This window comes from Gambusia affinis, linkage group LG06 (assembly GCF_019740435.1).
Source record: "Gambusia affinis linkage group LG06, SWU_Gaff_1.0, whole genome shotgun sequence".
Lineage (NCBI taxonomy): Eukaryota > Metazoa > Chordata > Actinopteri > Cyprinodontiformes > Poeciliidae > Gambusia > Gambusia affinis.
This window is the reverse complement of record NC_057873.1, coordinates 5,537,290-5,561,734: the sequence shown is the minus strand read 5'-3', so window position 1 is coordinate 5,561,734 and position 24,445 is coordinate 5,537,290. Positions and strand designations below refer to the sequence as shown.

The following is a 24,445-nucleotide window of genomic DNA, read 5'->3' as shown; positions in this document are numbered from 1 at the left end:
AATTGGCATTTTACGTAAAATTGCGTACACTGTGGACCCACGCCTATTTGCCGAAAATCTTAATATTAGGAACGAAAATGCAACTTCGGAAACTGAAGTAGTTCAGAAAATGCTACTTGACACACTATTGGCTGGCGTTTGCAAAGCAGCCAATCCAGGTATACCATTTATTTTCCTTGTTGTTGATTGGCTGTACTACCAAGTGCGTAAATGAGGAGGACCGTAAATGTTAGCTTCCGTGGCAGTTTTGCGATGCTTTCTACTGAGCGTATTCATGTTGTTAAGGAATATTTCGAATCTTAACTATTACAATAAACAGTTCCAAGTGTTTTTAGAGGAGCTTTCAAGTATTTTTCAGATTTTAGTTATTAGCGGACGGTTGTGGTCGCTAACCCCAACAAATCTCAGGATCCCCCGTGTACGTTTGCAGGAAAACTTTAGGGGAAAAACGGGATCATATGGGATCCAGCTGAGACCAAGTAAAGAGCTACTTAGTGTCCAAATGAACTGAATTCAGTTAACCAAACTGGGTCCAATTAGTAAGATGGAAATTTAGGGCCATTGGAGATGAAAAGTAGTACAAGAAAATAAAAATTTAAGAAATGTAAAAAAAAAAAAAAACTAAATTTCTGAGTTTGAAAAGTCAAACAATTTCTAGAACCCCCTCTCCCTCTCAGAAATTTAGTGATTAATCTAAGAAAAGTTCTTGGAAAAAACATGGAAATTTCTGAAAAATTGCAAATTTGCTAGAAAAAAACTTGAAATTTGGGATCAAAATGGAGATTAATCGGAGAATTTTTCTAGAAGAAAACATGGAAATCTCATGAGCTTCAAAACATAAAAGTTACCATATTTAGAAACTCAGAAATAAAATAAAATAAAAAATTCTGAGTTTTTTTCTAGCAAATTTGTAACTTCTCATCGTCTGTTTTTTTCTCTCAAAAATTTCTAAGATTAGTCTTGAACTCATGCCCACCTCGTTAGCATGAACAGACTACTTAAACCATTTCATAATTATTTAAACATGTCAGAATTTAAATAGCACTGAAAATTAAGTTAGTCTATTCACAATGTTAATTTGTTATGGGTTTTGTATTTATTTTATAGATTCAGGTTGGTTTGTCCCTTGGTGCTACTGTTTTGTAACCATGTTCTCAAACAATTTCATCTGTTTTCAGTCTAGTCATTTCATAAATTATTGAAGTACTCTTTAAAATGCTTTTACATGACATTTAACTGTATATTGTTTTCTGAAAATGTACTTTAATGTATTTTACCTTGTTTCATATTCCTTTGGATCGATTGGTTGACTGTACAACCAACCAGTTGAAGGTTTTATTTTAATTAAAGAACCACATTTCCTCAGAGTAGAACATTGGAAATTAAGCTCAATTTCTGTGAAAAAGTCAGCTACAAATAAGTCTCAAAAGGTACAATATTTTTAAAGTAATGCCATATTGAAAGGTTAACATTAGGGATGCAATATATATCATTGCTAATATCAGTATTGGCCATATTGGTAATTTATTTTTGCATATCTGTTCGATTAAAAAAAAAGGATTTGATCATGTGATCCAGCAAAGGATTGTGGGGAATTTAACTTAAGTCAGTGGTGTGGTCTATTTTTTTCCATGGGGTATTGAAAAGGTAGCAAAATGTATATGATATTGGTAAACATCAGTTATCAACTATGACATATCAGTGAATTCCTACTTATCACACACACACACACACACATATATATACTCAACATTTCCTGTTTTCTTTGTCACAATCTTGTATTTACTATGTGGATAAAAGGTATTCGGCTGTAATTAACTATTATTTGCTTGTATTGTAGCTAAACAAAGTTTTTTTATTTTATACGTATATATATGACAAATAACTGTTGCCTAAAGAAATAAACACAATAACCAAATTAACTCCAGAGATTATTATTCTATTTGTAGACTTCTATTAAAACAGACAGAACAACTTCAAACAATCACACATTGCATCTTATATACAGCAAGTATATATTATATATTTATATATAATTTATTTTCACAAGTTGTTTTTTTTTAAATTGGAGAAAAAAATAAATCAATATTAAAACAAATAGAAATTTGAGGCACTCCTCTCTTGACCGTCACCAAGCAAATACACAGATTTTGTGGAAATTTACACAATTTACAGTATTTTTATTATTTAGAAAATGGCTTCAAATTTATTGAACAGTGTTACAGTGCTTGAAATTTTTACATGTCTTGAAATCAGCTTCTACCCAGAAAACCTGGAGATTATCACTCAGACATATACGGGATTAACACCCGAGTGAAGTTGGCCCCCCAGCCGTCTTCAAATTAAACGAGGTTGGTGTCAAAAGTTTGTTTAGCAAAATTTTTAAAATATTAAACGTTTGCAGAGGTCACTGAACATCAACAAGCACAAAAAAATAGTCACTGTCAATCAGCTGTGCTACAAATATTTTAGCTGCACAAGCATAGCGCAGTTAATTTGTATCAATTTTGTTTGATTTTGTAAATGTATAGTGGCTGGTTGACCTTTGACGACCTCTGGAAACATTTATGAATATCTACAGAATTTCAGAATGAGTCGTTTCTGGATGGTAAGTCAACAACAAAACATTTGTCTTGGGTTGCTAGGTGACGGGTGGAATTCTGCTGGGGTTGCTAGGCAACGGGGCTGGGCTTCTCCAGGGTGGCCAAGTAGTGGGGGAGTGCCTGCTGATTTGTGACTTTACATTCTAGAGGTTTTTCAAACAGATAATTTTCCAGACACTAAAAAATATTAACTTATTTCCATAAAGCAGCTGGATGTTAATGTTTTTAAGTGTTTGGGCAAGCAGTACCAACCCAGACGGAAGAATGAAGAATGTGAATTTTACCTACCATGTCTCCCTTAATATCTTTAAAAACAGCATACACAAAAAATGTTTGCTCCACAAATGTTTGACAGTAATTCTGTTTAATCTGAAGAAGATGTCGAGGGAGGAACTTCACTCAGGTGGGAATAACAGTACATTAAAACCGGACGTGTTGGGAAGTTTGTGTAAGTATGAAGCCGGGTCAGAAAGGCATATTGGCCATGCCGCCGGAGCCGTAGCCGATCGGACTGTCCAGAGTCATCCCCCGCTGCCTGAGCGGCTGCTGCTGCCCCATCATGGCCGCCTGAGGGTGGGGCGGCCCCACCATGGGCCCCTGGTGTCCAAACGGCTCCCCTGGGATCGGCATGCTCCTCTGTTTCGCCTGCATCATCATAATGTTCTGCTGCGTCATCAAGCTGTGCGGGTGCTGCTGCGGCGGCATCATGCCGGGGTACGGCCCCGACGGATGGTGGAGGAGATTGTTGGCCATCATGGCCTGCTGCTGCTGCGGCGGCATCATTCCTGTCCTTCCCATCATGTGTCCCGGCGGACACATGGCGCCGCCGGCGGACATCACCGCCCTCGACCCTCCCATACCTTGTCGAATAACTCCGTGTGAAGGGTGGGGAGGCAGCTGCTGCTCCGCCATGCTCTGCAGGCTAGCTAGATGCGGGTTGCACGACGCGCTGCCGCCGCCATGTTGGGAAAGCTGCTTGAGCAGCTGCTGTGGAGTATGCTGCTGGTGCGGGTTCTGATGAGGCTCGCTTTTGGGGAAATACTGCAGCGTGCTGCTGGGCTTGTCGGACGGAATGATGCGAGACAGATCGAACTCCGGGATCCCCGTCTGCGTCGGCCGAATCACCTCGCTCAGATCCGGGCCGTCGCCCAGAGGCAGCGGCGGGAAGGAGTCGGACGGGTGCGGCGCACGCTGGTGATGGTGGCCTTTGCTGAGCATCTGAAGCTGCTGATGCGGCAGGATGTCGTCGCTGGGCTGGGGAAAGTTCGGCGGCATTCCTCCGATCGGAGAGTGCATGGGGGGCTGCATGCGAGGAAAACCCGCCGACAGCGGCGACGCGCTGCTGGGGCCCATCCCGTCAGGCGCGCCGCCTCCCATGATGACCGAACTCATGGCTGGCATGCCCAGTTCAGGCCCAGGGGCATCATGGGACAGATGCTGCTGGGCTTGGCTGACCAGACCCATCGGGCTCTGAGGCTCGTTCTGGGATCCGATGGAGCCTTGACAGTTCAGCATCTGAGACATCTGGGCGTTCGCCATGTTTCCTGGAGAGGAAGAGGAGAAAACATGGACGACAAAACAAACGAGTTTACTTAATTCACTCAGTTCAAACAGTGAACAGAGTGCATTTTTTAAATCTGATACGCAAAATGTACATATTTTTCTACAGCTTTGCCTTAATTACTGCTTTGAATTTGTTTTTCAGGTAATTAAATTTTTGAGTGTCCACTTCAGTTCGATTAATCAATTACTAAATTGATTATTGCAACTGATTAATCGAATCAATCTCGATTAATTTCAACCATAAACATTCCTGTATTTTAAATTGTTTAATTCAGTCAAGTTAATTAGTCACTTACCAAATTGGCTGACAATCATTGTAATAATCAAGCAAATTAATCGCTTATTAATCCAATTAATCATAATTAATTGGATTAATTGTTTCAGCCTTAAATATTTCTCTGGACTAAATTATTAATCCAGTTAAAGATTGATGAAATACTAAATTGGTTGATGATCATTGCAATAATCGATTAATCTTTATTAATCCAATTGATCGTTTCAGCATTAAATATTTATTTTTAAAGAAAATGGTTTAATTTAATCCTTATTTGATATTCTACCAATGAGAGGATGTTGAGGTTTTATCTGTCAACCATAGTTATATAACACCCTGTGTAATGAATGAGTTTCACTTTTTAAATTGAATCATCACAAAAACGTTTTTTCATTCTTCTTAAACGCTGATGTGTAAATGTACATTTTGTTTCTCTTATGGTATCTCCGTACCTCCAATAGTGACACCAGACAGAAGAGGTCGATCAGACAGCATCTCGTCGTCAGAAGTGGCAATTGTTTTGATTGCATCGTGGTAGAGTGGGGTCGTACTGGGGACGGCGTACTTTGACATCTGAGACATGATGAGGGATAAAGGATTCTGGGATGGCGTCGCACCCGGGGAAGAAGTGAAGGACATACTGGCAGTCATAGAAGCTGGTTGGCTAAGGGGCGTTGAGCTGGAACTTCTTGGAGGATGTGGCTGTCCTGCAAAAATATACAAAAAGTAAGTTATTAGTAGCAAAGTAACTGCTGGGATTTTTGTCTAAAAGAAACAAATGGTGAGGCCTGAAGTCTGAGTGTAGTGATGAACTCAGGCCTGAACATCCAGAGTCACATAAAGACAGTTACAAAGTCGGCCTTCTATCACCTGAAGAACATTTCCAGGATTCGAGGACTAATGTTCCAGCAAGATCTAAAGAAACTCTTCCAGGCGTTTATTTTTAGAAGCATTAATTACTGCAACTTCACAGGTCTGCCTTAAAAAAAAAAAAAAAAAAAAAAAAGTTCAGCTAATCCAGAATGCTGCTGCTTGTGTTCTCACTAAAACCAGCAAGATAGAGCACATAGCCGCAGTTCTAAAATCCATACATTGGCTCTCTGTAGCTCAGAGAATAGACTTTAAAGCTCAAGTGCTTAAAAAACCCACCCAGCCGTTTTCTGGCAATAATTGAATGTGTTTTGGTGTCTGGAAAGTGAGCCGTTTCTAAAACCTACAAAATGTAACATAAAAAATCAGCAGGCTCTGCCCCGTTGCCTAGCAACACCAAACAAGGAGAAGCAGCATTCAGCTTCTATGCACCACAAATCTGGAACAAACTCCCAGAAAACCAAAAACTGCTGAAAGACTGAGTTCCTTCTTAAATGAAGGCTAAACACACACCTGTTTAGAGCTGCTTTCAATTAGCAGTTAGTGGAGCAGTAATCAACATATTTGATAGGTATTTGCTTGATGATGGCATTGGACAAGATGTAATGTTCATTGCTGGACAGTATGACATTTTTATGGTTTAAAGCACTTTGAACTGCCTTGTTGCTGGAATTTGCTATGCAAATAAACTTTACTAAAGTACCTGCTTCAGTAGAGCCGTTTCCTCCATTGCCGAGGGGCTTTCCACCGGTCGGACCGCCAGGACTTGGAAGAGCAACCTTAGGCGACGTCCAGCCGGGAGAACCAACAGCCATAGCCGGAGACTTGAGCTGCCTTGGAGAAGCCGATGGAGAGTGCAAGCCGAGGTTGGAGGACGCCATTAATTGTGGAGACTTCAAGGAAGAAGAACAGGGAGTTCCCGTTCCGGACGCCGGAGGGAAACCGGGGTGGTGCCCAGCGTTAGACAGCGGCGACTTCAGCCCTGGAGCGGACGGAGAAGGCAAGAGAGGAGATGGCTCTTGATTGAGGGATGGCGACTTGAGTTGGTGAGGCGGAGGCACTGATGGAGAGGCAAGGGAGTTAACGCTGACAGACATTTCAGGGGCGTTTCTGGAAGCGAGATCCGCTGCTCTAAGGCCTTCGGTTTGAGGCAAATGGCTGAGCCGAGACGTAGCTCCGAGCTGATTGGGTCCAGGCTGGTCAGTGCCGAACATCTCAGGGCCAGGTTGTTGGAGAAACGACCCGTCCACCTGTCCTTCAGGGAAGGGACCTTGACTGGGGAACTGGAAGGGCCCGTCGGGTCCTGGCATCATCCCCTTATTCCCACCTCTTCCGCTGATTTCTCCAGGTCCAAACATGTCTGGTAAAGGCCCCCCTCTGAGCCTCTGTGACATCATCATCTGCTGCTGCTGAAGGTTCATCTGAGGGTTCATTCCCATTGGGATACTGCTCCCTAAAGGGGAATCCACCAAGTCTCTCATTGGATGACACGCTCCAGGTGACCCCATGATCTCCCTTGAACCGGGAAAATCCATTGGATCGACCCGGCCAGACGGCGGGCCTCGCACCATTACTAAGTTGGGGAAATCTGCACCCCCAAACCCGTCCATTATTCTTGAACCCATGTTCCCCTGCTGCTGCTGTTTAGCCAATCGGTCTAGCTCAAACCTGGACACCTGCATCTGCCGTTTCTCCATGATCCGGAACATTTCTTCACGCGCTAAAAGCTCGGCATCGTCTTGAAAGTGTTGGGAAGCTCCGCCAGGGTAACAGCCATGGAAGGGACCACCACCACCACCACCACTGTTTGCAACGTCTTCCAGCCAGATCATCCCGGGTCGGATGGGCCTCTGAGGTCCTAGACCCTCTATGGATCCGGGGAAACCCCCTCCACTTGGCTGCCCTCTCTGGATCTGACCCAGGAACCGAGGGCCCCGCGGCCCCTCCGGGTGCATTTCAAACACTTTCCCATTCCCACCAATTCCCCGTCTCATCAAATTCCCAGAATCCCACTGCTGGTCTCCAGGTTTATTGTGGTAGGGAGGAGGTGGCCCTCTAATCATCATCGGGGCCCCATGCATGCCAGGCTCAGGAATCATTCTAAAGTGCTGCGGGGGTCCAGGGTGCTCAATCTCATGCTGCCGCCGCTTTTCCTGGTAGTACTCCTCCTTAAGCTTCCGCCACGCCATCTGCTCCCGTGTGAGCCCGTCCGGCCCCATCAGGGGCGCCATGTTGTCTCCAGGCGAGGGCATCTGGTGATGCAATGGCGGCGGGAGGTTGTGGTGGGAGTCTAAACGCGGGTTGTCGAGCGCTGCCCCACCAAGAGATTGCGTTTGGGAAATCATGGACTGGAGAGGCTCTTCGTACTTTTTCGGCAACATGCTAGCGTTAGCACAATTCCCAGAGGCGTTCGTACCGATCTCACCATCCTCAGCGCCACTCCTGTCTGTATTATTCAAGTTGGTTGGGTTGTTCGCGCCGCCGCAGCTTGGGCCTCCCGGTTCTCCACTGCGCAGAAGCAGCCGCTCTATGTCTCTCAGAGTCTGCAAAGAGCGCTCTCTGTGTTCAAGTTGCTCCTTGGAAAGACAATCCATGTTCCTGCTGCCGCCTCTCTGCAGCGCATCACCCTGCAGATGAGCGGACAGGATGCTGGCGCCTCCAGACGGAGAGGTGGCAGCACCGGATTCAGCACCACTAAGTGACTCTCTAAGACCTCCACCTGTCCTTTGGGAGGCGCCGTTGTTACTCCTGGGAGCCCCGGCAGGTCTGACCTGACCAGACTCGCTGTCAGAGTGTCCGGCCGACGACGGACCTCCGACTCCGGCGGAGGCTGGCCGCGGTGTTCCGCTTTGGGACTTGGGGGTTCCGGTTAGCGGAGAGCAGCTGGAGTTGACCTTCTCAGGGAGGTTAGAGAGCTTCCCTTGTTGGTAGCCCTGCAGCAAAGAAAACAAACATTAAAACCTAACAAACTGGAATGCACAACCTGCTAATAACAAATATTTTAACTTCATAAACCACACTGCAAAAACACAAAATCATACTGAGTATTTTAAATTTAGTTTCTAGTGAAAATATCTTGAAAGTTACCAAGTTCATATTAACACAAATACTTCATCTGACAGCTGCTTAGCTGTTATTGTTTTATTGCCTTTTTCATATTTTACTGTACCTCTGTTAAGCATTTTATTTACCGGTATTCCTGTTTGCGTTTAACTTGTGGAGCACTTTGTGCAGATTGAGCTGTTGGAAATGGGGTATATAATAAGTTTGACATTGACAAAATATAAGAGCTTATTTTAAGTAAATAATTCCCTAATATTAATAAGAAAGTACTAGTTCTACTGGCAGATTATAGGAAAAATATCTTGTTACAAATAAAATAATCTACCAGTGAAACTAGTTTTTTTAAAATCAATTTTTAATTAAGGAATTATTTACCTAAATCAAGCTCTTTAAAGTTAATTGCAAGTTAGTTTTGCCTTATTTCAAGTGTAATGCAATATTTGCACTAAAAATTTAAAAAGAATCTTTGGTAAGATTTTATGTTTTTGCAGTGTAGTGAATTAAAGCGACAGATTGGATTCCAGAGGAAGAGATGAGATTTTAGCCGTACCAGACCACTGAAAGTAGATTTAAAATTCAGTGGTGTTTTCATATTCCCACAATTGGAGTAAAAGTCCATTTGGCAAAACAAAACTTATTTATTTTTCTTTTTTAAGTTTTTAAAAAAATAAAATAAAACAGGAACAGGAACAAGTGATAAACTTAGGTTTACCAATCATCCATCACACATTTTTCAGCTGTTGTCTTTTTGACAGTCTCACATTTACATTCTGATAAACAAAATTAACTCATAAAAATAAAGTTTCGGTTTCTGACCTGATCCAACTTGGAGTTTGGAACATTTTGCTGGTGAAAGCGAAGGATTGAATCACTTTGTCCCTTCATCACTGCCTCAGCAGCACTGTTGAAAAAAAACAAATAAATTAACTTATTAATGCTGTTTACATGGTTCATACAAAGTAAAATTCAAAAACTTTTAAGGCATTTTTAAGACAAATTCACAAACATTTCCAGCACCGCACTTTGGAGATAAAAAAACTAAAGGAGACAGTTACTCATTTATTACCGTCTTTAATCTATTTTTGGTGGTATTATTCTACATTCTACAGCAGGATAAAACTAAAATAAAGCTAAATTTTACGTTCTCTCATACACCTTATACACCTAACTGGTGTGATAACAAAACTCTAATTCAACAGAAACACAGTTTAGCATAAAATATAAGATGATCCATAATTAACAGTCATTAGGAATAATATTCACTTCAATGAAATATTTCAACCAAATCACCTTCCTGCTCAAATTAAAGGCTTAAACACCAAATACAATAAAAATTACACAAATGATAAATAATAATTTTGTACTCTTGCCTGATTTTCTGGCCTTTAGCAAATAAAAATATTTTTTGTCATTTAAATGACATAAAAAAAAGAAAATTTAAGTCTGATTTTATTTCAGACAGTAAAAAGATTTTTTAAAATGTTTTTATTACTGTGTGAAAATATCTGATTTGAACTGTAAATAATAAATAATTTAGTCTTTTAATCAAACAGATTATAACTTTATGAAGAAATCAAGAAATTTTCTAAAATTCAAGCATTTTTAAATATTTTAAACACCTGTAGGAACTTCTTTTTTTTTTTTCTTTTTTTTTAATCTTGAACGTGCGTCTCACCTGTTGGCCAGGCAGGTAGTGAAAACGTAGACCACCTGCTGTGAAGGCTGCGGCAGCTCCGCCTTCAGCGCCGGTCCCGATCCGATGACGGCCGCCCCGGATTCAGCCGCCAGGCTTCCAGCAGGAAGGCGGTCCGAATGTCCCGGGATCGGACCTGAGAAACCAACAGAACCGGAACTCAGCTTCTCTCCAGCTGAAACAAGCATCTACTCAGTGGCAACAGCTCAACACTAGATGGAGCTAAAACCAAACTTTTTTTCCTCCAACCTTCTATGGATTCTACATACAAAAAAAATAGAGATTTCTGTAATTAGATTAAGATTCATTGATGTCGCCATGGTTACAGCTGCGTTGGTGAGGATTTCACAGACTTACGTTGGGAGCCGGAGTGCGGCTTGTCTTCGTCCTCCGTGTCTGGACCAGAACACCATTCGTCTCCGCTGTAAGGCTGCTTCTTGGTCAGAACGCAGCGCCGCTTGCTGCGCATCACACCCTCTGGATGAGGAGACACACACAAACATCAACATCAACAGCAGCACCGGCCAAACTGTGGGCCACAAATAAGTAAGAAGAACAAGAAAATAAATGAAGCTGAATGGATTTTACTCACAGATCCAAAACCTAAAAAGGATTTTGCAAGTTTACTGTGTCAAATAAAAAGAACCGGGTTTTTACAAAGTGAGTTGTAAGATGATAACAAATGTATTGCGATTAGGCCTGTCACGATAGCAAATTTTGCTGAACGATTAATTGTCTCAAAAAACTATTGCGATAGACGATAGTATTGTTTGAAAACCTTTTTACACTGATTTAATGGAAATGACGTAATAATGCATGTGATTTCCTGCCAAAGATAAATACACTTTATTTTAAAAAGAACATCCAACACTGGAACTGATAAACAAAACAACCAAAAATAAAAATAAAATTGATTCTCAGTCTCCATTAACAAAAATGTACTTGAATAAAAACGAAATAACATAAAGCCAAAGTGTAAATAAATACTGCATTCAACCAAAACAGTGCAGATTATGAAGTCTGTTTACCATATTGCCCTTCAGTAATCATTAGATTTCAATAGAGAAGATGGAACATCGACTACCTGATGCAATAGTTCACACTACACGTTAGTTCACACCTACATTTTCCCCTTAAGACAATCTTAGAACTTTTATCGTTCTAAGATTGTCTCTTGTGATCATCCTGTAGTGTGTGGTGTGTTACGGTAGATCGTTGTGGCCCCTCCGATCTAAATCAGGGGTTTTCCCGCAGCCTGTTGAATGTGACAGGTAGCCAATCAGAAAGCCGGATTCTCCTCCTGCTTTCTGAGGGGAAATTACCGAGGGGAATCCCAAACAGCTGACATGGAGCAACCTGAAGTCCAGCGGACATTGGAGATGATATGTGGAAACAACATTAATGTTTATAAAACATTTGGTGCAAAGAATATAGAAATGACGAGGGGATGAGTTGGAGCAAAATCGCTACGTTGATGAACCCGGTAACTTTTCAGCTGTTCTTCGTTAACGTGACATAAATCGGTTCTAATGATTTTCATTCAGTCAGGACGTTACGCTGACACTAGAGCCACATGCACTGCAGGTAGATTGTAGTAAAGAATTGATTAATGCCTGGTTTTAAAATTAGTTAGCTGGACTTGTAGCCATTATGTTGTGCCCACTGTTGGACATCACACGGCACATCGAACCCGATGGAACCGTTATACCTAGGATTTCTGTCGGCTAATGTGTGGTCTCAGATTTTGAAAATGGGCCGACAATCGACTGACAGCACTAAGATGGTGTCGTGTGCGCTGGACATTACACTAAGGAAATGAGGAAGGGAGGATCAGTGGAGAGCAGCGGAGTTGAGCCTTTTCATTTAGCGTCATCAACAGAAAGAGAAAAAGGCTGGAAGAGACGATAATTAAAATGACGTAGATAGTTTTAATTTATTGTACGATTAATCGATTTCTCGTTTATCGCGACAGGCCTAATTGCAATAAATGATAATGTTGTTGTTTTGAAATCATTTTCCAGGAAATGTAACGGTGGTAATGCAAGAACACATTCTCAAGCATCAATCAGCTTCTAATGAACATTTGAACACTGAAGCTGGAAGACATTTGAAATATCCAACATAAAGAAAACAGAAACAACAAATAAAATGAATAAAAAGTTGAATTAGAGAAACTTTTAAATGGTCTCTTCCAGAGGTGTATATTTTGTTTGTAATGTCAACGTTGCACCAACCAATTGCTCTACAGACTGACAGCAGTTATTAAGATGACAGTAGAGGTGCACTGATTGCAGTTTTCTGGCCGATCAACGATATTTGCCGCAAACCCAGCAAAAAAGTTGCACAAATAGTAACAGTAGATTTTACACAAAAAGCAAAAAATATTTTATATATATTTTTCTGCCATTTCGACACCTTAGGGAAAACGAGCACACCACTGACTGCTTCGGTTAGACTCCCCACGTCAGAATCACATGACCAAACAAACACCACCCAGCCAGCCGCCTCCACTCCTCCACAAACAAAACGGCAACAAGATGGAAATAATTATCGGCTGTTAAATTGTTTTTGACCACATTTCTTCTCCGGCTGTTCCTCTGATTTCCATCCCGTTTTTATTAAGAATAAAAGGCTGAAACAAACTGCAGCAGAGTTGAGATGAGCAGATGAGATGGAGGAGAGTTATTGCAGACATCAAGCTGTCGTAGACCACATGGTGGAAGTATAATGTGTCATTTCTAAAGCAGGGGATTTCCCCCGACTTTGTTTGGGCTGCCTGACCGAACGGTGGCGCAGCAGGGAAACACAAGCTGCCTGGAACGCATTGAAATGCATGTTAGACATTTACATCGCATGCAGGACGGTGCAAACCTTTTAAACAGAGTTTACTGATAGTTTTTTAGACTTCCAGAAAGTTTTTTACTTTTAATTTCACTTCTGTCTTCATTTATTTTCTTTCATCTTAACTGAAGCGTCAAGCTAGAAAGACCAGGGATTATATAATCTTGCGTAAAACTGATTTTGAAAACTCTTGAGTAAATTTTGCTTTAACTCAAAAGTAAATGGCAGAAACCAAAAATGAACCAATCTGAAAATTAGGGCTGATACCGATAGATATTAGTATTGCCGTTTTGGCCAATAACAAATATTTACCAATATCATAAATATTCCTCACCCTTTTGACTTCAATTGCTGCATCACTAAATGTGTCACATGACCAAACAAAAATCAAATGACCAATCCTGTCAGGCTCCTAAAACACAAACAAAATGAAAATAAACATCTAATATCAGCCAAGTTTTACAGATCTGACTGAAAAATTTACTAAAAACTTCCGATACCAAATTTAATATCAAAATGTTATTTTCTAGAAGAAACGTGGACCATAGAAATCTCCATGGCTGCATCACAGTATGTCCCCAACGTTTAGAGTCAAAACAAAGAGCATGACGTGTGCTGATGCGTTTACTGACTGAAAGAAAGTGGGAGGTTTCAGCTTTGATGCATTTCATGAACAAAAGGAGGAAAAAAAAACTTCTGGTTTTATTTTCGATGAGAAAACAAAACAATTTCTAACACTTAACTGTTGATTGCTAGAAAATATGACTGAAAAACAGCAGAAAATACCAAGAAAAACTGTAAATATTTAAAACAATTCTCAAAAATAACTTGCTTCATTCAAAACAATGTCTAAATTACTGGAGGAGATTAAAAACTAATTTTTAATACAAAATAAAACTAATGCAAATGATAATCTGCATTGTTTGCTACAGTAAAACAAAAATTAATTTCATTTGATCCGTAATAGTGAATGAAATGGAAGAAAAACAACCAACAGTTCAAAATCTGAAAAGTGTGGTGTGCATATTCAGGCCCCTGAGTCAAGACTTCGCAGACACAAGGGTGCACCGATTGCAGTTTTCTGGCCAATCACCAATTTTTAAAAAGCCTGATTTGTTGATACAGATTTCTTAGCCTGAAAAGTTGCTAATTTAGCAACAGTGGGATGATTATTGTTACCCAGCAGAGAAAAAGGGAGCAGTGGTGGATTTACAGACATTTGCAGAGGGAGACAAGATTGTTTTTGCAGGGATGTGCTGTGGTGGCGCCGGGGTTAAGCACAACCCACAAAAGGAGGCCTTAGTCCTCGACGCGGCCGTCGCATGTTCGATTCCCGGCCTGGCGACCTTTGCCGCATGTCTTCCCCCTTCTCTCATTACCCACTTTCCTGTCAATTAACTATCAAATAAAGGCCACTAGAGCCACTAAAACCTTTAAAAAATATATATTGTTTTTGCATCCAAGTATTAGTGAATCACTCAAACTTGAAGAAATTGATGATAAATTTATCAGTGAACCGCTAGAAGAAACTCTGCAGTCACAACTTCAAACCTCAGAGTATTTCTCTACCAACTGAAGCTCAGTCAGACTGACCAGAAAGATTCTTCAAACTTCTCAGTCGTTCCACAGATTATCTGTTGGATGTAGGTTTGAACTTTGACTAAGCCACTAACACAGAATCTCAGGAAATTATGTCATTCTTAAACATGCTTTGATTAACCTGCATCTTCCTTTTACTTCTGTTTTCCAGCAAACAACCGAACAAAAATTTCACCTAAGCTTCCTTTCTGGCTGAGATTTCTCACACATTGAACTTTTAATGACTATTACGATTTATTATATTGTGCAACTATTATCTAAACCGTCACACTGTAGCCGTGGCTGCGTGTTTAGGATCACTGACCGGCTGGATGGTGAACCTTACCCGACCTACGGCACCACTAAGAACTTCAATGAAGCCCAAAGCGTTAAACTGAGGCCACCAGTCACCATTGGAGCTGCAGCTAACGATTATTCAGGTAATCAATTATTCATATGATCGACTAATCGGATGAAAAATGGGCACCTTCTGCAGATTTTTCATTTAACCAATCAGAACTATTGTAGATATTAGGAATACATTAAAAGATGCAAATAAGCATAATTTGATTAATTTTTTAGAGAAAAACCTTTTATTGCCTAAAATTTAGGGCTGCAATTGTTAGTTGTTATTCAGATGATTTATATTAGAAAAATAATACAAAACACAAATAATTCAATTAGTTTTTTAAATAAGAAAATACTAATTTTATTGCCTAAAATGAAATAACATTTTATTTAGATTTCCTGCAGCCAGGAAAAGAATACTTTAACAACTCTGTTGATTATTTTTAGATTAATAAACTGACAGCAAAACATGCTTAATATGAGATTTTTTTAACTTGTAAAAATGCCATTTGAGGAGTTCAGGTTAGAACACATTTAGAAACAAAGAAGGTTTTTCATCTTAAATGCAAAAGTACATATTTTTATACAGTTTTTGCTTAATTACTACTCTGAATGTGTTGTTCTTTCATCAAATAGTTGCTTTTTTGGGTTTGTATACTCCAGTCAACAATTAGTCAATTAATAAGTTGACGATTAGCCCAATAATTGATTAATCACGATTAATTGCTCAGTACTCCTAAATGCAACAGCAGCATTTCTTTGTTGAATACTTGATCATTTGTAGCAAAGGATGCATATGCAGGTAAAAATTTACTTCCACCATAAACGTGGAGAACTCATCCCTTCCTGCTTCACTTAATACACTGTAGGCTTCACTCCAGTTAGAGATTAATCAATTACTAAACAAGTTGACGATTCCTTTAATAAACAATTAATGACGATTAATTAGCCATGCTATAATGTAGTTTTGGCTTATTGTTTTTTCAGCAAATTGTCTTTTTTGAATTTGTAAACTCCAGTTAGCAATTACTCAATAACATTAGTTGACGATTACTTTAATAATTATGATTAATCGTTTCAGCCCTGCTATAAAGCAGTTTTGGTTTAATTTTGTTGTTTCAGCAAAAGGCCAATTTTGGGTCTGCATAGCAATTAATTGATTACTAAATTAGTTGTTCCAATAATTGTATCGGTCAGTGTCACCATGGGTCTCATCTGTTCCTGTGTGGTCGGTTTTCAGTTGTGCCATCATCTTATATCGTCTGTTTCACAGAACAGCTGCATTCATGCAGAGATTAAATTTAGTCGATTGTATTTAGGAGGATTGGATTGAATACATGAGCACACGCACTTTTCAGACCTTGGTTTTAAAATCTTCCATCTTTTTCTCTCCGCTTTGTGTTGGTCTACCACATGAAATCCACTTGAGAAGCGTTGACGTTCAACATCTGAAGAAGTTCACAGACTTGAGTACAGTGCTACCGAGTGTGGCTAGCTTTCCAAACACAAGCGGGGCGAGTCTGAGCAACCACAGCGTGCAAAAGTACAGTAAAGGAGGAAGTTGTTTATACAATGCAGAGCAGACGACAGCAGCAGGAGGATTTTTACACCATCAGACAAATATTACGACCTTTTGTGTTTTTGCAAGCAGCAGACAGAGAAGCTTTAGGCCAGAAGCTCAACCGGTTTAAGGTAAATCTGAGGAGAATAGCTGTAGCTGTGCGTACGTGTCAGTGGGAGCTTTTATTTTCATTTATCATCCTTCGAGCACCGAAGCCACGCCTCTTCGAGTGGGTTTTTTGTTTTCTCAGAATGTGCATATCAGAATTTGCATACAGCACTCAAATCAGTTTTTACAGTCACAGTTTGTGAGGACTCGCTCCCCTCTTCTATTTGGTAACAAAGAAAGCAAGTCACCTCAAATTAACATGATGTTATTATAAAGGCAATGATTAGCGCAGGCGTCGAGGAAACCGATGCGAACAGATGTCCTCTGTAGCGATGAAAGCCCGAGTGTAGGTTGCACAGGAAGCAAAGAGGAGTTTCACTAAAACACACTAATGTGATCTGCAGCCAAAACTCTGAAAACACAAGCCTGAATAAAACAACAAATGCAAATCATACACATATATTATTTTCCTACAAGCAAACAGAAACCAGATGAATGTCTTGGATGTGAAACACACCATAAAGAGTTAAGGAGGGGAAATTCTGACGCTTCGGCGAAAGGTCAGGGCATTTCAGCGAGAGAGAAAACAAATTCATCCGTCCTTTCGGTCCTTACGTTCACTTCCTGCTGTGGAGGAGGCGAATGCACGTAATCTGGTATTTCGGGTAAAGATGTTGCTGATAGGAAGTTAAAGGAAGTGTAAATTTAGACCTGAACAGGGCAGGGCAATATGGCTGAAAAATAAAATCAGATTTTTTTCACACTAGATCGGATTTTAAACGGATCTTTTTTTTTTATTAATTCTCTACAAATGATGGAAAATATTTTCAAAAAGTAGCTTTTATTTTAGTTTTTCCTTCTGTTAGTTGTACGGCAGCGTTTAATTACGAGATTAAAGTGGCAATAATGTCAGAACACAAGCGCAATTTTACCAGAAAAACATCTTAAAATTGAGAAAATGCTCTAATCAGAATCTCTCTCTCTCATTTAATCTGGTTACTTCTTTGAAATAGATTCAGTCATTCCTCAATCGTTTAAAGTCCTGCTACTCATAATAATTTCATAATAATGTGGTAAAAGATGAAGTATTTCTATTCTTGATAACTTCACAAGATGATCAAAATTCCTCATTTAAATTTATTCTTTTGTGTTCTAATATTATGACTTTATTTTAGAGCTATACGACTTGAATGAAAAACGTATCACAATATAAGAGTTTCATATCAGTCCACATCAATAATTATCGGTCAGATTTTTGTTTTAAATATCTGAAATAATAAACTGGTAATGTGACCTTTCCTGTTTTATCCCTGCTTTTGTTGTTTGTTTTTAAGCACTTATGAGGCATGGTGGCGAAACCTACAACTGCTGCTGTGCCATCTACTCAGCAGGTTGTTGCTAGGTAACCAAAGAAGGAGTTAGTTGCTAGGTAACCAAAGAGTGAGTGAGCTAGTTGATTCCACAAATAGAATAGAATACACTGTATTGACATCCGAAAAGTTACTCCATCTAAGGTTTAAAATATTAATAGTACAACTACAACCACAACAGGTAAAGTTTATAATAATCTTGATTACCTGACCATGACAGGTAAAGCAGCAAAAGTCTTTCTTTTGCCCACGTCTCCCAGAATGCTCTGTGATTCTGGATCAGAGTTCAGTGAATAATCTATGCATTGAATATTCTGTTAAACTGAGACTGATATTGATCACGTGTTTGTCATGATATATATTGTTCTTGATTTACTGTCTGGCCCTGAGAAAAAAAGTAGTCGTTTTTCCCTAATATTTAATTTTTGATATTCTATTGCCTGACCGTTGACCTGAATTAAAGTTCAAATAAACAGAAGCTGTGAAACAAGATGGCCACCATGGGAGCGTTGACGTCACATTGAACTATGGAAACCCAAGGAGTGCATTGGTGAAAACAAATAAAAGAATAACAAAAATAAAAAGCTTCAAAAACTAAAAATTTGATTAAATCGATAAAAATCAAAGTTTTCTGTTTGTTTTTTCCCCTGTGAGACAGCTCACCTGCTTTGGCATCTGGTTCCAGCGCAGGAGCCGGAGCGCCGCTCCTGGATTCGCCAGAGTCGATGGACACGCTCCGCTCCCGCTTGGGTTTGGTTTTCAGCATCCTTCCGCTCACCGATTGCCCCGCCGCCGCCTTCTGGCCCGGGTTGCCGAGGGAAACCTGTCCGGTTTTGGCTCCATGGATGCCGGGAACGCCTCCCTGCTGCTGCAGCTGGTTCACGCCTGGGACTTGGGAGCGGCCGTCGCTGCTGACCTGCTTGCCATGGTTGGCCGCTTTGTTGTCGGTGTGCATCTGAACGGCCGAATAGAGGTGGACGCTTTGGTGAGGAGAGCTGCAGCGCCCCTAGTGGAGCTCACATTGCTCACAGGCCACACTAGAACATAAAAACAAAATGTAATGTTCAGTGCTTCTTCCACAACTGATGACTTTATGACGTTTTTATGATTTAAAGCACTTTAAGCTATACATGCTATACAAATAAACTTGATTTAAAAGATGTATTTGATTTAAAATCAAATAAACTTGATTTAAAAGATGTAGGGATGCTTGTTATCGATTAACAAATTAGTCTGAAGCTGAATGATCTTACTGTTGGACTAACAGTTAATTGATAAGCAGCCATTTTTGTCAAAAAGAGTTTTTTCCTTGTATCAAGATGATAAAGCCTTTTCCCATAACATAGAGGTACATTTTTCATAATATGGTGAAAGAAAAAATATATACATTCAATTTTAACATTATTTTGTGTCAGCTGTGCTAATACTGACTGAATGAACAGAAAATTGTGGTTTTCCAAATGAATGAACTTTGACACACTTATAAACTACAACAAAGCAAGAACTTCTTAAATTGCTAAAAAGAAAAATAAACGATGAAAAGAATAAAATGGGAAATACTTTATCCCATTAACATAGTCATACAGAAGCAGTTTGTAGTTGATCTTGAATTAGTAATAACACTCCATTCTATTAAGTGCATTAACTCCCGACAGAACTCAAAATAAACAGCTTGTTGGCATCGTGTGACAGTATTTCTCTTAATTGTTTATACTCGCCGCTTTTCGGTCAACCTCACTTTCGTAGCACATCAGTAATTTTTAGGTGATAAAGTTGACGTTACTCCGTTGTGCAGCTCGGCTGAATGAAGCGCTATTAAAGCTGATAACTTAAAGAGTTGGTCGACTGTTTACATTTCAAAACAAAACCGCAAAAAGTGGATTTTCCATCCTAAACCGGACTGTTTGGACCATTTATCGTCACCGTTCCGGAAAGTTCCCGCCGCCATCTTTGATTCTGTCTCAACGACTCCCCGTAAGGATGCCCAGCGGCGCCTTCTGCTGGATGGCGGCCAAACTACACCACTGAGAGATGGTCTTCTTCTTCTTTTTTATGGCGGTTGGCAAGCAACTTTTAGATGTGCATTACCGCCATCTACTGGAATGGAGTGTGGATCGGGACGCTAACTATATACACCCCCTTCAAAACAAAACAAAACAAACAAAACAAACAAAACAAACAAACAAAAAAAACAATAACAACTTATATCCAAAGATGGTCTCAAGCGGAAGTAATTAGTTAATCGATAGGAACTAATTTTAATCTAATAAACCATTATTCGATTGTTTGCATCTTAAAGAGAATAAAAGGAAGGAATCAGGCAATTCAACCTTGGGAAAGAAGCCAGGGGGGAGGGTAATGAAGTTTTCTCACTCACCTAAAGACGCCTAGACGCTCAACTGACATGCTGCCATGTTGCTCTGCAGGGCGTCTCACTGACCACACACACACCTGGAGGACAGCAGGAGAGGAATGTCATCAGATGAGGCAGATAGCAACCTTTAGAGCCGCTGCTATCTGTCTGCGTCCTCAGCCCGGAGGTCAACATCAAGCTTTATGTGCGGAGACAAGAGAGATAAAAAGACGGCAAGGCCGAGGAGACGCCGCGCCGCTGGGCGACTGGCCCTTTAAGAAAAACTGAGCCAAAAGTGAGTGCTGCTCGGAGGAGGAGGAGGACGGATCTGAAACTCAAAAGTAGCTCAGCAGTGTTGAAGGTCCCACCCCCTGCCAGACACTCTGCAAACCACAAAAACTCCAGCGAGCGCTCTACCTCTCCCTCGGTTTCCCCAAACTGAGAGCCTGATTGAGACTCTGACTCACTCAGACATCCTCTGCGTTTGCTTTTAATCTATTCTGCCTGCATGGAGAGGCCAGATGATAAGGACTGCACTGCAAAAACACAAACTACTAACAAGCATCTTTACTCCTGTTCTATTCCACATCTCACAACTCATATTCTAATGTCTTTCAAAATCAATATGCATAATACTTTTTTTTAAGAACTTCTGCTATTTTTAGGTGTCCATTTTCGGAAGAGTTTATATTTCAGTCTCCCAGTAAGGGGATTGAACGCTTGACCTTGGCATTTTAAGTACCACACTGTAACCATCTAAGCTAACCGGTGATACACAAGTTTGAGTTTTCATCGATACATGATCTTGACAAAAGCAGTGAAATTCTAATGTTTTTAAAAATAAACAGGCATAATGGTTTAATTTAAAGCCTCCTGATATTTTGCAGTGTTGATTTTCTTTAGACTTTATGATTCAATTGGCCCGTATGGGGATTGAACCCATGACCTTGGCATTGTAAGTAACACACTCTGCCCAGCTGAGCTAACCAGCCACACAGAATGTTGAGATTTCATCAATGTAAGAAAAACTTACATGACCTTAACAAAAGCAGTGAAATTCAAAAGTTTTTCAAAATTAACATGAATAATGGTTTAAATTTAAAACCACCTACTTTTCTGCAGAGTAGATTTACTTAAACACTTTATGTTTCAATTGGCCAGTGTGGGGATTGAACTCTCGACCTTGGCTTTATGAACACATGCACCTACCAACTGAGCTAAACAGCCACACATAATTTTGCATCTTCGTCAATATAAGAAAAACATACAAGATCTTACAACAATGAAGATTTGAGTAAAGAGCTCATATTCTATTGTTTTTCAAAATTAATGTGCATAATGGTTTAAATTTAAAGCCTCCTGCTATTTTGAAGAGTTGATTTACTTAAACACTTTATGTTTCAATTGGCCAGTGTGGGGATTGAACTCATCACCTTGGCTTTATGAATACGACACTCGGACCAACTGAGCTAAACAGCCACACATAATTTTGTGACTTTGTCAATATGAGAAAAACTTACATGATCTTACAACAATGAAGATTTGAAGAAAGGCTGTTATGTTTTTCAAAATCAATATGTTTAAAAGTATATTTTTCAGCAATATTTTATTTTTGAAGTGTTGATTTATTTTACACCCTTTTTTATTTTTGAAGTATTGATTTTATTTTACACCTTTTAGTTTTGAAGTTTCGATTTTATTTCACACCTTTTTGTTTTGAAGTTTTGATTTTGTTTTACACCTTTTTGTTTTGACATTTTGATTTTATTTTCCAACCTTTTATTATTTTAAGTGTTGATTTTGTTTTCCACCCTTTTAATTTTGAAGTATTGTTTGAAAGACTTTAGATTTGCATTGACCTGTATGGGTATTGAACCACCTACCTGAGGGTTATTAGCACCACACCTTGTCCAGCTGAGCTAACCCCAGCTGGACAGGATTTTCTTAGATACATGGTAACTCATAGTGTTGGGTTTCCATGGATTTAAGAAAACTTACATGATCTTACCACAATGAAGATTTGAGTAAAGAGCTCATATTCTATTGTTTTCCAAAATCAATGTGCATAATGGTTTAATCGACAGCCTCCTGCTATTATGGAGAATTGATTCGATTGAACCCATGACCTTGGCATTATAAATACCCTTTTCTGACCAGCTAAGCTAACCAGCCACACAGAATGTTGAGTTTTTAATCAATGTAAGAAAAACTTACATGACCTTAACAAAAGCAGTAAAATTCTAAAGTTTTTCAAAATCAACGGTTTAATTTAAAGTCTCTGCTATTTTGAAGAGTTGACCTTATGTTTCAATTGGCCAGTGTGGGGCTTGAACCCATGACCTCTGCATTATGAATCCAACACTCCGACCAACTGAGCTAAACAGCCACACATAATTTTGCATCTTCGTCAATATAAGAAAAACTTACATGATCTTACAACAATGAAGATTTGAGTAAAGTGCTCATACGCTTATGTTTTTCAAAATTAATGTGCATACTGGTTAAATATACAGCCTCCTGCTATTTTGAAGAGGAGAATTTATTAAGTCTTTGTATTTCAGTTGGCCAGTGGGGGATGAAACCCATGACCTTGGCATTGTAAGTAACACACTCTGACCAGCTGAGCTAACCAGCCACATAAAATGTTGAGATTTCATCAATGTAAGAAAAACTTACATGACCTTAACAAAAGCAGTGAAATTGTAAAGTTTTTCAAAATCAACGGTTTAATTTAAAGTCTCCTGTTATTTTGAAGAGTTGACCTTATGATTCAATTGGCCAGTATGGGGATTGAACCCATGACCTCTGCATTATGAATCCGACACTCCGACCAACTGAGCTAACCAGCCACACATATATTTTGCATCTTCGTCAATATAAGAAAAACTTACATGACCTTAACAAAAGCTGTGAAATTGTAATGTTTTTCAAAATCAACATGAATAATGGTTTAAATTTAAAGCCTCCTACTTTTTTGAAGAGTTGATTTTCTTAAACACTTTATGTTTCAATTGGCCAGTGTGGGGATTGAACTCTCGACCTTGGCTTTATGAACACCATGCACCTACCAACTGAGCTAAACAGCCACACATAATTTTGCATCTTCGTCAATATAAGAAAAACGTACAAGATCTTACAACAATGAAGATTTGAGTAAAGTGCTCATATGCTAATGTTTTTCAAAATTAATGTGCATACTGGTTAAATATACAGCCTCCTGCTATTTTGAAGAGGAGAATTTATTAAGTCTTTGTATTTCAGTTGGCCAGTGGGGGTTGGAACCCATGACCTTGGCATTCTAAGTAACACACTCTGACCAGCTGAGCTAACCAGCCACACATATATTTTGCATCTTCGTCAACGTAAGAAAAACTTACATGACCTTAACAAAAGCAGTGAAATTGTAAAGTTTTTCAAAATCAACATGAATAATGGTTTAAATTTAAAGCCTCCTACTTTTTTGCAGAGTAGATTTACTTAAACACTTTATGTTTCAATTGGCCAGTGTCGGGATTGAACTCTCGACCTTGGCTTTATGAACACATGCACCTACCAACTGAGCTAAACAGCCACAAATAATTTTGCATCTTCGTTGATATAAGAAAAACATACAAGATCTTACAACAATGAAGATTTGAGTAAAGAGCTCATATGCTAATGTTTTTCAAAATTAATGTGCATAATGGTTTAAATTTAAAGCCTCCTGCTATTTTGAAGAGTTGATTTGCTTAAACACTTTATGTTTCAATTGGCCAGTGTGGGGATTGAACTCATCACCTTGGCTTTATGAATACGACACTCGGACCAACTGAGCTAAACAGCCACACATAATTTTGTGACTTTGTCAATATGAGGAAAACTTACATGATCTTACAACAATGAAGATTTGAAGAAAGGCTGTTATGTTTTTCAAAATCAATATGTTTAAAAGTATATTTTTCAGCAATATTTTATTTTTGAAGTGTTGATTTTATTTTACACCCTTTTTTTATTTTTGAAGTATTGATTTTATTTTACACCTTTTAGTTTTGAAGTTTCGATTTTATTTCACACCTTTTTGTTTTGAAGTTTTGATTTTGTTTTACACCTTTTTGTTTTGACATTTTGATTTTATTTTCCAACCTTTTATTGTTTTGAGTGTTGATTTTGTTTTCCACCCTTTTAATTTTGAAGTATTGTCTGAAAGACTTTAGATTTGCATTGACCTGTATGGGTATTGA

At 39.3% G+C, this 24,445-nt stretch overlaps 1 protein-coding gene and 1 non-coding gene across 4 annotated transcripts in view; both read right to left on the bottom strand.

Annotated features, from left to right (window-relative positions):
- Positions 1-610: 610 nt before the first annotated feature.
- bcl9l (bcl9 like) overlaps positions 611-24,445 on the bottom strand; it is a 42,122-nt gene continuing 18,287 nt past the window's right edge. Inside the window, exons 2-9 of one of the 3 annotated variants that reach the window (XM_044118438.1) lie at positions 20,250-20,323; positions 18,536-18,909; positions 10,424-10,543; positions 10,049-10,202; positions 9,190-9,274; positions 6,014-8,243; positions 4,893-5,147; positions 611-4,147 (exon numbers count right to left, since the gene is read on the bottom strand). In XM_044118438.1, coding sequence (XP_043974373.1) covers positions 3,069-4,147; positions 4,893-5,147; positions 6,014-8,243; positions 9,190-9,274; positions 10,049-10,202; positions 10,424-10,543; positions 18,536-18,827 — 4,215 coding nt within the window. In that variant the 5' untranslated portion in view covers positions 18,828-18,909; positions 20,250-20,323 and the 3' untranslated portion in view covers positions 611-3,068. Of the gene's footprint in view, positions 4,148-4,892; positions 5,148-6,013; positions 8,244-9,189; positions 9,275-10,048; positions 10,203-10,423; positions 10,544-18,535; positions 18,910-19,590; positions 19,846-20,249; positions 20,324-24,445 lie in introns of those variants that run through there. The other 2 variants (XM_044118439.1, XM_044118440.1) reach the window with 2 other exon arrangements.
- Positions 21,144-21,217, bottom strand: trnav-uac. Its single transcript has one exon. It is a non-coding gene; the product is annotated as a tRNA-Val (tRNA).